This window comes from Culicoides brevitarsis, chromosome 1 (genome assembly GCF_036172545.1).
Source record: "Culicoides brevitarsis isolate CSIRO-B50_1 chromosome 1, AGI_CSIRO_Cbre_v1, whole genome shotgun sequence".
NCBI lineage: Eukaryota > Metazoa > Arthropoda > Insecta > Diptera > Ceratopogonidae > Culicoides > Culicoides brevitarsis.
In genome coordinates this window covers 2,704,405-2,716,768 of record NC_087085.1, presented here as the reverse complement: position 1 = coordinate 2,716,768, position 12,364 = coordinate 2,704,405, and the positions used below count along the sequence as shown (strand labels likewise).

The 12,364-nt window shown below is 24.1% G+C and overlaps 2 protein-coding genes across 2 annotated transcripts; both read left to right on the top strand.

Annotated features, from left to right (window-relative positions):
• Positions 1–10,266: 10,266 nt before the first annotated feature.
• On the top strand, positions 10,267–11,061 carry LOC134838038 (low molecular weight phosphotyrosine protein phosphatase 1-like). The gene is made up of 3 exons (XM_063853483.1): positions 10,267–10,412; positions 10,485–10,610; positions 10,668–11,061. Exons 1-3 carry the CDS (start codon positions 10,373–10,375, stop codon positions 10,976–10,978), a joined length of 477 nt encoding a protein of 158 aa, XP_063709553.1. The 5' UTR covers positions 10,267–10,372; the 3' UTR covers positions 10,979–11,061.
• Positions 11,062–11,735: 674 nt separating this feature from the next.
• LOC134838121 (zinc finger HIT domain-containing protein 3) lies at positions 11,736–12,314 on the top strand. Its single transcript, XM_063853586.1, has 2 exons — positions 11,736–11,874; positions 11,942–12,314. The coding sequence occupies exons 1-2, from the start codon at positions 11,804–11,806 to the stop codon at positions 12,312–12,314; spliced, it is 444 nt and encodes a 147-aa protein (XP_063709656.1). The 5' UTR covers positions 11,736–11,803.
• Positions 12,315–12,364: the final 50 nt, after the last annotated feature.

The following is a 12,364-nucleotide window of genomic DNA, read 5'->3' as shown; positions in this document are numbered from 1 at the left end:
TGGACCTTCCTTGAAACTCCCAATGTTTTGAATAAACTTTAACCTTCTTCTATCTTGGCTGTAATAGACAACAATTTCTCACGATAATTTGACCTAACGCCACTTTTCCATCGTTTACAGAGGCAAACACACAAAAAGTCGAGTCGAAGGTAAGAGAGCTGTTGTGATGTTTCGTTTTCTTTCTTTCTTTTCTTTTTTTTTTGCCTACAAATACTTGGCAATACGGTAATATAAATTTTAATCTAATTATATGTGAAGTTACTGCAGTTTTATAATAATAGTAGGAACGAAAAGAAATTTGTTCATATTACCGTTTCGTTTCGTTTTTCAGTGCCTCTTCTGCCGTTTTTTATATGATTATAATTATTGTAGCATTTTGTGCAACAGAAAAAAAACCTCAACAAGGTGCAGAAAAAAAGTATGATATAACATGATTTTTTATTAAAAATAGAAGTCGTAAAAGTTCTTTCACTTTAAAAACTTTTTTACCGCATTTTCGGAAGGAATATATTAAATACGAAAAGTCACGTGGTTAAAAATTATTTAAAAGTGCAAGTTTTTAGAGGTTTTGGGATAATTTATTCATGTTAGACATTTTAAAATGTGCATTGGGTCAAAAAATTTTAATTTGCTTTTTTAATTGAAAAACTTAAATGTGCATTAAGTTTATATGATCACGTGGTTAAATTTTTCAAATTATAAATTTTAACGAGAGTTTCAAATTTTTATCCGAAAATTTTAAAAAATTTCTAAAAAGTTTTTTGAAATGTTCATTGGGGTTAAAATTTTAAATTTGAGTAAAAAATAAAAAAAAAATAAGTTCAAATGATCACGTGGTTAAATATGTTTTTTTTTAATATAAAATTTTAATTAAAATTTGTGAATATCTTGAAATTTGAAAAAAAAAAATATTTAAAATGTACATTGGGGCTAAAAGTTTAAATTTGTATAAAAATGACTTTAAAAGAAGAAAAAATAAATTTTTAATGAATCTTTATTATGAATTTTTAATGGATCACGTTTGAAATGTTATTGTATATTGGGGAAAAATTAAAAAAAAATTAAATTAATTGAAAATTTAAAAAAATTAAATTAAAATTAAAAAAAAAATTCAAATTCATCACGTGGTTAAAATTTTTTTTTTGAAAAAAATAAAAAAAAAATTTTCAATGATCACGTGGTTAAATATGTTTTTTTTTAATATAAAATTTTAATTAAAATTTGTGAATATCTTGAAATTTGAAAAAAAATATTTAAAATGTACATTGGGGCTAAAAGTTTAAATTTGTATAAAAATGACTTTAAAAGAAGAAAAAATAAATTTTTAATGAATCTTTATTATGAATTTTTAATGGATCACGTGGTTGAAATTTTCAAAAAAAATATCGGAGGAAAAAATTATTGTATAAGTTTTAAAATGTGCATTGGGAAAAAAAATTAAAAAATTATTTGCACTTGTAAAAATTTATAAGAAAAATTAAAAAAAAATAATTTAAAAAAATTTAAATTAATTGAAAATTTAAAAAAATTAAATTAAAATTAAAAAAAAAATTCAAATGTAAACTGGGTTAAATAAGTCACGTGGTTAAAATTTAAAATAAATGCATTCGACAATATTTAAAAAAAAAATTAGAAAAAATATTTAATTTACCATATCAAAATGTGCATTAGAGCAAAATTTTTCAATAATTTTTCAAAACTTTAAACTCCAAAAATGTAAATTGACTTAAAAAAAATCACGTGGTTCAAAATTTGAAAAGCATCATTATCATTAGTTCTTTTTTCTAACTGAAAACTTTCAACAAAAAATACAAAAAATTGATTACAACCAAAAAAAAAAGGAGTAATAAACTTTATTTAATTTTTGCGCGAAAAATTTTCATGTGAATGAGTCAAAAATAAAAAAAAAAAATCACAGAGCACTAACAAGACAACTAAGAAAAAACTAACTTTTGTTGACAGATTTATTTACATATAATTTAATAAAGACATAAAAATTGACAAAGCATGACAAGACAACGAAATCTCAACGCCGAATCTCACTTGCCAAAAAATAAAAAATTAAAAAAAAAATAATAAACAACAAAAAACAATGAAACATCTGGTTTTTGCACATAATTCGCCATATAATGATGCGTACACTGCGAAACTAAACTATTTAATTATTTACAAAAATTACTTTAGAATTATATAGAGTCTTTGTCTGTTTTTTTCTTCATTGTTTATATTTATATTTTTTTTTTCGGATTATGTACGGCTATAAATGGTCACGTTCAAACAGTTTAAGAAGAATCATTTTGCAAAAAATAAATATAATAATTGTACAAAAAAAAAATGGCAAGAGATGGATGACTAATTTTTTGCGTATATTTGGCATGCCAGTAGGAGATCTCCTCTAAACTCTACCATTATCATGATTATATTTTTTGATACTTTACGAATCATATGGATATTGAAAACGATACGAAACGAAAAAAAAACGCGAAGGTCAATGTTCTCTTAAAACAAAATTCAAATTTATTCGTGTATTGTATAAGATTAGTTCGTTGTCCAACTTGCTTATTTTTTTTTTGAGGTACAAAAAAAATGTTTAGAAAAAAAATACCAGAAAAAAGTGCAAACAATCGTACGAGATATCGTGAATGACATATAAATAAGCGATCACCGTTCGAACGAATAGATCGAGAGAAAAAGAGAGAAAAAAAACAATCAACACACACGAGGTTTCTTCTTCTGGTATTCATTAAACAAATATTTATATGAGCAGCAAAGAAGTGGTAATGAATGAAGTACAAGATACTACCTTTGAAAAATAAAAAAAAATAGAAAGAAAAAAATAACACGAAAAAAAAATCTCTGCGCTTTCTACCGGATATATAAAAGCCTATAAGCGCACATTTAGACATGTCTGTGCTAACAAACTTACACACCTTGCCTATTTTGGAGCCATTTGTGAGAAAAAGAAAGAAACGAGAGCTCATAATGAAAAGAAAATAAAGATTTTTATAGTTGGCCCATTATACGGATGGATTATAAAAGAACATTGATAAATTTTAAATTGATAAATTATTCAACATGTTTATTTTGTAATCTGATGTACATACTTTTCTCTCTTCACAAAGATGATTTTGGGTTTGTGTATCAGCGATGTTTTTGTGGGAGGTCTTCCGCATGAAATAATTATCAGTTATCATAGCAGTGTTAAAACGATTTGGTTTTGCCTTTGGAGAGAGATTTTTCGTGTGTGTGTGTTAATCTAAATAATCTATAATCAGTTTTATGAATGAAAACGTTACTTACGAAGGTTTTTGAATGGCGATCCATTTTTGGCTTGAAATTTGAGTTGTTGAATGAAGTTGGGATGATAAAAAGGTTTGAATGAGTTTGAAAGTTCAAAGGGAGTTAAAGAAATCAAGAAAAAAATCATGAGTTTTGCTCTAAACTTTATTTTTAATTTTAAATTAATTTAATTTTAATTTAAATTTAAAAAAAATATTTTTAATTAATTGTTATTTAAAAAATTTAATAATCAATTAATTTTGATTTAAATTAAATGAAATAATAATTTTAATAAAAAATTTTTTTTTTTAATTTTTATTTATTTATTTATTTTTATTTTTTAAAAAATAATTGATGACAATTATCAATAAAAAAAAATAAATTTTAATTACAAATCTTTTTAATAAAAATTTTGTAAATAACATTTTTTTTATTATTTAATTAAAAAAGTTATATATGCACTAAATATTAAATTTGGGAGTTTTTTTATAAAATAAATTTTATAAAATAAAAATAAAAAAAAAAACTATTAAGAAAATTTTTTAAGAAATTTAAAAAATACTCAAAAATTAAAATTTTAACAAATACCTAATGACATGAAGAGTAAATTTAAAGAGAATAACTAAAATTTATTGAATTTATTCTGTAATGTTCAAAAATATATTTTGTAAAAAAAAACAATGCTCAGAGTAGAAATTTACAAATTTTTAAATCTTTTTTATTTATCATAGCAATATTTAAAAGGATAAAATTTAGTTGATAAATTAAAATATTTTTTTTTGATATTTGATAATGCAGATAAGAGTGTGATAATAATTTATCATTATAATTATTTTTTTATTCTATGAAAAAATAAATGGTATAAATTCTTAAAATATGAAAAAAAATAAAATTATAAAATAAAAAGTATTTTAAAATATTTAAAACTAAAAAATGCAAATCTTACAATTTTTTTAACAATAATTTAAATTTTTATTGAAATTTAATTCTTTAAAATTAATTAATTTAGTTTTAAAATTTGTTAAAAGTTTATTTAATTTATTTAATTAAAATAATTTTTTTTCTAAAATTTAAAATAAATTAAATTTAATAATAAAATAAAATAAAAATTTAAAAAAAAATGAAAAAATATTTTTTTCAATATATTTTTTTATCAATTTTATTTATAAATCATTATTATTTTTTACAAAAATAAAATTAAGAATTTAATTTAGTTTAAATCAAAATTATAGAAAACCAAAAAAAAAAAATTTATTAAAAATTAAATTAATTAAAAAAAAATATTTAAATTAATAAAAATTATTTAACTAATAAAATTTAATTTAAGATAAAATTTTTTATTTTAAAAATTTAAAATTGGTTTTTTTAATTTTAAATTTTATTAAATAAATAAAAATCTTTTAATAAACTTAATAAGTGCTTAATTCAAACAAAAAAATTTAAAATTCATTTTTTTTCTACAGAACGATTAAAACCTTCCTGCCTTTCAAAAAGAAATATTATAGCCTTTAACAAAAATCAACAGGATTTCCATCGACTAATTTCCTCTCTTTACAACCTTTTTTTTAAACAAAAAAAAAAATAAATGTGATTACTCCGAGTCAATGTTACTTTATTTATTGAATATCGATAGTGATATAATAATTTATTAAATACAAAAAAAAAATCTCTTCGCTTTTTTGATGCAGTAGATCCGGATACCGACGACGACGACAACTCGCGTGTATTTACACAAAACTCTTGTATCCGGGTAGCTACGTTGCCGTATTTACTTCACTCTTCGTCGACACTCACGGAGATTATTAATAATGTTGTTAAATTTATGAAAGGTGTATTCCATTATGTTTACACACAATTAAAATATTTTCATTTCAACAATTATATAAGAGAGCACTTCATGCACAGCACACTCACTCACACATGACGAAGTCAACGGAGTTTATTAAAATATTTTAATCTATTTGCATAAACGCGGCTCGGGAACGACGAAGACGAAGCAGAAGAGGGAATAACGCGACTTATCAATGAACCAAGTGAATGAAATTGAGTTTTTTTTTTGAAGGATCGCCAAAAATCTATGTAAATATTTGTCAATTTTTTGCTTTACGCGACACGACATGGATGACACTCGCGCACTAATATCGATGATGAAGTGATAATTCACTCGCTGTAATAATATTTGATTAATTTGGATAAACAACGGACTTAGATCCTGGTTCATGACCAATTATAATTCGAATTTAATCTGGCTTGAGCATTTCTTACCGCAAACTACCGCCATTTAATTGATTGATTGATTAACTGTATTTTGTCTGTCATTATGATTGTTGTATAATGAACTGGCATGAAACGCACACACACTGGCAATGCAATAAACACTAATCCATTTATGAATCGCCGCATTCCAATCAATTTTACACCGCCGCACCATTTCGACGTTCCCCAAATAGCAAATAGCGAGCGCACACAACGAAATTTAATAACTAATGTAATAAATGGTTTAATGAAATGAATTGTGACACCTCACAAAAGACGGGATTTGATTCGATTTGTGCGATAATTTGTGCTGCCCTTTAGCAATGTGTTTGATGTGAAATGGTCAATTCAGTGATGGATTTCATAGAATTTCAATTGAAGCTTTAATTTGAATATTTATTGATTTTTTTTTTATGAATTTAAAATTTATTAAAAATAAATTTAAAATAATTTAAAATAAATTTCTTAAAATAATTATTTTTTTAATTTTAAATTAATTTTAAATTTAATTTAATTTTAATTTTTAAATTTAATTTAATTTTTAATTTAACATATTTGAGATTCAAAATGTGCATTGGGGCAAAATTTTAGAATATTCATTGAAGAAAAATTTTATAATGTACGTTGGGAAAAAATTTGAACATTTGAATTTTGCCAAAATTTCAGAATATTTTTGGGAGAAAAAATTTAAATTTGTATGTAGAAAAATTTTGTGAATGTGCATTGGGGCAGAATTTCAAAATATTCGTTGTAGAAAAATTTTTGAATGTGCATTGGGAAAAAATTGTAAAATGTACATTGGGGTAAAATTTTGAATTCTTAATTAAGGCAAAAATTAATTAAGGCAAAAGATTTTGCATTGGGAAAAATTTTTTTTTTTGAATTTGTATTAAGGAAATAAATTAGAATGTGCATTGGGATTTCAATTCAGATTCTAAAAATTTTGCCTCTATGTGCATTCTAAATTAATTCTCAAGTTTTTCTCTAATTGGAAATTTTGGCCCAATGTACATTTTATTTTTAATTCCAATGCAAATTCAAAAATTTTTATTTATTTCAAACTTTCATATTTTCATGTTTTTCATATTTTTTTTTTGTTTTTCTTTACGTTCAATTGTTAAATTCTTTTAAAAAAAATCTTTTGAGTAGTTCTTAAATTTTCTTCATGATTGAATGTTAACCTAAAATTTAAAAAAATTTTGAAAAAATATTTCAAGACAAAACTATTGAAAAAAAAAATTGTATCAATAAATACAAGAGCTACATCACTGAACTCTCCGGAAATACTTCAATATTGACCTATTGCTTCAGGTAATCTTGCATAAATCAATCAAAGCTCCGGGAATCGCGCAACATATTTAACCTCTTCGTTGGAGAGGAGACATCAGTGCAATTCATTCCGGGCATGTCTCATAAGTCATATTACATTGTAAGCTTTTTTTTTCTTAAATAGCTGTGATGCGAGGAATGTGATGCGCTTACATATGTTCAAAAGAGTAAGTAAATATTTCTCATAATTTTTTTTTTGCTGCTTCTTTCATGTAAGTTGGTACTGTCAGGTTGTCAGAGAATTTTATTATAAATCGACAATTGCGAAGCATTTCAATCGGTTTATGCCTTTTGTTACGAGTCGCGCAGTGAAGAAAAGAAAAAGGTGAGGAAATACTCGTGAAGGTACCTCTAATGCTCATTGTGCAAGCATATGGCAACATTGTTGCAGAAAAATATGATAAACGATTCATCTTGGTATGTAGTTCATTCATTCTTTGTGAGCATTTTTTTTATTTCAATTTCAATGAAAGAAAGAAAGAAAGACGCGAAATGCACTATGGGTGAAATATGAGTTGAATTAACCTTTTAAGGGATTAGATTAACTCCTCAAGAGCAATTTAATCCCTTTAGTGAGTTTTATAACCTCTTAAGGAATTAATTTGACCTATTGAGTGGTTAATTTGATCCCTCAAGAGATAAACTTAAACTCTCAAAGGATCAACTTAACCTCTGAAGGGGTTAACTTAACTTCTTTAAGGATTAATTTAACTCTTCAAGGGGTAAATTTAACTTCTTAAGTTGTTAAGTTTATCCCATAAGACCTTAAGTTAACCCTTTAAGAAGTTAAGTTAACCTTTTCAGAAAGTGAAATTAACCCCTTAAGAGGTTTACTTAACCCCTTCAGATATTAAGTTGATACCTTAAGAGGTTAACTAAATCTCTTGAGGGAGTTAAATTAACCTCTCAAAAATACCAAAGGGGGTCAAACTAGTTCCTTAAAGACTTAAATTAATCCCTTAAAAAATTCACTTAAGGGACTAATTCAACTCTTAAGGAATTAATTTGATCCATTGAGAGGTTAATTTGATTCTTCAAGAGATCAATTTAACTTCTCAAGGATTCAACTTAACCTCTGAAAGGGTTAACTAAATGTCTTAAAGGGTTTACTTAACGTCTTAAAAGGTTAACTTAAGGTTAATTTAAGGTCTTATGGGATTAATTTAACTTCTTTTGATGTTCAGTTAACCCTTTAAGAAGTTAAGTTAACCCTTTCAGAACTTAAGTTAACCCTTAAGAGGTATAGTTAACCCTTTCAGATCCCTTGAGGGGTTAAATTAATCTCAGAAGAATCAAAAAAACTTCTTAAAGAGTTGAATTAACCTCTGAAAAATTTCTAAAGGGGTCAAATTAATTCCTTAAAGACTTAAATTAATCCCTTAAGAGGTTAAAAAACTAACTTAAGGAATTAATTCAACTCTTAAGGAATTAATCTCACCCCTTTTTCATCCATTGAGTATATTACCGTTTAAAACAACGAAACGCGATGGAGTAATAATAGTTGCCGTAATAGAACGCCGTCTCCGGATTGAAATCAGAGAAGGAAGGAGAAGAGAAAAGAAATCCGATGATGTGTGCATCTTTTTCCTCTCATCCTCATCATCGCATCATCATCATCATCTTTATCTGCTTCATGTCCATTTTCGTGCAACGAGAAGAAGAAGAGAGAAAAAAATCAGCGGTAACACAATCTTTTCTAGGTCACTGTCTTTATTTATGGGAAAAATTCCAACCTCGATAGCCGGTAGTTATGCACCGTACACGGCTCATTTTATTGATAGGTAAGTAAATGCAGTCTTTATCACATTAAACGCTGGTTGTTACGTACCGAAGTTGAGAGTGTAATATTATTAAAAGATTTACTCCTCTTCTTTTCTTCTTCTTTCTTCCATTTTATTGAATTTCTAACTCATTTTTTAAACTATCGAACTTTTGTCGATGCCCGAGAAAAAGAACGAACATGAAAAGTCAAGTTGCTTGTTGTAACGATGTGCTTTACTGCTTTATTTTTCCGTTCTTTTGAGAGTTTTTTTTTTGATGTGTATTGTAGTCGGTAGTTTAACAGAAGCAATATCTCTTTTATTGCTGTGTTTTTTTTCGTGTGTAAATACAATTGGGACTGTGAATGATGTCGGTGTATGTTGAAAATTGATACAATTGAGAATCTAATCGAAAAATGAAGGTATTTATCGACAGAGATACAAAAAGAACGAAATCGGATAATTGTCTTTTTACAGTCGATTTATGGCATAAAAACCGTTTGATATGTGCTACGTGGAGGTGTTATCGATGGAGCATGGCAAATTTTTCGCAGGCAACGACGACGAATGTTTTCTGAGGAAATGAGAAAAAAATCATGTTTGATGTTGCTGAAAATGAAGGCTTTGTTGAGATTTTTTTTTTAAATTTTTATTGTGGAAAGATATAATTGCAAAATTTTTAAAAGGCAAAAAAATTAATTATTTTTATTAATTTTAATTAAATTTCTTTCAAATAATATTAATAAAAGTAATTCTTAAAAAAAAAATTTTTTTTTCATTTTTTTTTTTCAATTTTCTAGTTGAAAAATGAACAAATATACATTTTAAAAAAATTACGTATTTTTTACGGATTTTTTACGTATTTTTTACGGAATTTTATTTTCAAGTTTAAGAACCATAAAAAAGACATTCAAAGAAATTTTTTGTATTTTTTTTTGTAATATCAAACCAATAAATTTAATATTTCATAAATTTTTAAAAAATTATCTTAAAGTTTTTTTTTTCATTGCAATTAATTTTTAATTAAATTTATTTTTTTATCTTTAATTAAATAAAATTTAAATTTTTATTAATTAGTGTTTAAATTAACAAATTATTTTTTTTTTATTTTAAAAAATAAAATTGATAATTTTAATGAATAAAAACTTTAATGCATAAAAAATTTCACAAATGAATTTTTAAAATTATAATCGGAAAATATTTTTTTATTATTTTAAAGTAAAATTTAAAACAATGATTTAATTAAATAAAATTCATAATAAAATAAATTTTATTAAAATTTTAAAAATTGATTATTAAAAAAATTAAAGTAAATTTAAAATTCGCAGTATAAATTCTAATATAATATTTTCTAAAACTTGAAACTAAATTTTATTTAATTTATTTATTTTATTATTTTTTTTTAAATTTATTAAATAAATTTTTTTTAATTTTAATTTTTTTTTTAAATTTATTTTTTTATTTAATAAAATTATATTTTTTTTTTTTGAAAAAATACGAATTTATTGAAAGATTTATTAAAATTTAAAAAAAATAATAAAATTAAATTAACTGCCAATTTAAATATTTTCTCTTTACAGCTAACAGCGCCAATTAAATTATAGCGACTTGTCTTTAAATTGTTAAAATTTCTCAAAATCTGTCAAAACATCAAAATCAGCCGGAAAGTTAATTCTATTGTAAATAAAAACAAATTAATTGTGTTTTTCAACAAATAATTCGTAAATTCATCAAAAAACGAAAGAAAAATGGTCAACGACAAGAAAAGTGTTTTGTTCATTTGTCTTGGTAACTTTTTAATTTTTTAAATTTTTCACAATTCATCAAGAAATAATTTTTGTTTTCATCGCCTACTTACAGGAAACATCTGTAGGTCACCTCTTGCCGAAGCGGTTTTCTTGAAGCAGATCAACGACAAGGGAATCGCCGGAAATTTCAACGTTGACAGTGCTGCGATTGGATCATGGCATATCGGAAAGAGACCTGGTTTGTATTTTTTTTTTTTTCAATTTTTCTGAATTTTAAAAATTTCTCGTTTTTTAGACCATCGCGCAATCAAAACAATGGAAAATCATAATCTTCCGTACGATAATCGCTGTCGTCAAATCACGAAGGAAGATTTTAACAAATTTGACTTTATCTTCGGAATGGATGACGAAAATATGTCTGATTTGAAGCGACTTGCTCCGAAAGGCTCGAGTGCGAAACTTTTCTTGTTGGGAGAATTCGATCCAAATAAAGAACGAATTATTCGAGATCCTTATTATGATGATGGATCGGAGGGATTTGAAAAGTGCTATGAGCAATGTGTGAGATGCTGTGCTGCCTTTTTGGAGTCGGAACATTGCAAATAATTTTTATTGTAAAAAAGCACAAGATTCCTGTTAAAAATTGCTTTGTTGAAATTTTCAACTTGAAAATATAGAAAAATGTTAAAAATAAAAAAAAATTGTTTTTTTTTTCATAAAAATTAATTTAAATTATTATTTAATAAAAAAAATTAATCAATAAAAATAAACATTTATCAATTATTAATTAAATAATTTTAATTAAATTTATTAAAAAAATAATAATTAAATAAATTTTTCAAATTTTAATTTTTAAAAATAATTTTCAAAAATTATTAATTTTAAAAATTTCCTCAAAAAATTATTTAAACTATTAAAAATAATTAAAATTCAATTATTGAAATTTTTATATTAAAATAACTTTATTAAAATAGTTAAATTAATTAATTATTTTTTTTTATAAATTTAAAAATTAAGTTAATTTTAATTTTTATAAAAATTAAAAATAATTAAAAATTTAAATTAAATAAAATTTAAATTTAATTTTTAAAAAAATTTTTTTTAATTAATAAATTATTATTAATAAAATTATTGTAATATAAAAATTTTGATAATTAAATTAAAAATATATAAATATTTTTTTAAAATTAATTTTTGAAATTTTTAAAATTAATAATTTATTTTAAATTTAATTTTAATTAATTTTTTAATAAATTAATAATAAAACGACCGATTAATTTTTTTTTTCTACTGTTCACAGCGCCATTTGAACCTAATACGGATTTTTTTCGAACTTACCAATGTCAAATTCGAAACATGTGATATTGTTGACAAACAAAAAAATCTTCACTCGACTCAAAATTAATTTATTTTTTAATTTAAATCCTTAAAATGACTCGAAAATGCGAAATTTGTGATAAATCTGACTCAAAATATAAATGCCCAAAATGTGAAATTCCATAGTAAGTAAAAAAAAATTTCAAATCTCTAAAAAAATAATTTTTTTTTCATTAAAATATTTTTTTTTAGTTGTTCCTTGGAGTGTTTCAAACAACACAAAGACAGCATCGAATGTTCAGAACTCATCAAAAAACGAGAATCCGACAGAAAAAAATCTTCCTTTCAACCAAAACCTCTACTTTTTACCACAATGGACACTGTTCCCCTCGAAGAATTGCAAAAATTACAAAATTCCGAACATTTAAAAAATTTACTCTACAATCCGCATTTGAGGAAACTTCTCACGGAGCTCGATCGCAGCTCAAATCCCGAACGTGCCATCGGTTCAGCGATGATGGAGCCACTTTTTCTCGAATTCGCTGATGAATGTCTCAAAATTATCGAGCCTTCAGACATCGCAGATGATGAAAATTCAATTTCTTCTGATTTTTTGACGAATTAATTAAAATTATTTAATAAAAAAAAATATTTTTAAGGCAATAAAAAAAGGTT

Coding starts and splice junctions, on each gene's coding strand:
- LOC134838121 (XM_063853586.1), top strand. CDS start 11,804: ATGACTCGAAAATGCGAAATTTGTGATAAATCTGACTCAAAATATAAA. Junction 11,875..11,941: donor CCAAAATGTGAAATTCCATA/GTAAGTAAAAAA, acceptor ATTTTTTTTTAG/TTGTTCCTTGGAGTGTTTCA.
- LOC134838038 (XM_063853483.1), top strand. CDS start 10,373: ATGGTCAACGACAAGAAAAGTGTTTTGTTCATTTGTCTTG. Junction 10,413..10,484: donor TGTTTTGTTCATTTGTCTTG/GTAACTTTTTAA, acceptor GCCTACTTACAG/GAAACATCTGTAGGTCACCT. Junction 10,611..10,667: donor GCATATCGGAAAGAGACCTG/GTTTGTATTTTT, acceptor CTCGTTTTTTAG/ACCATCGCGCAATCAAAACA.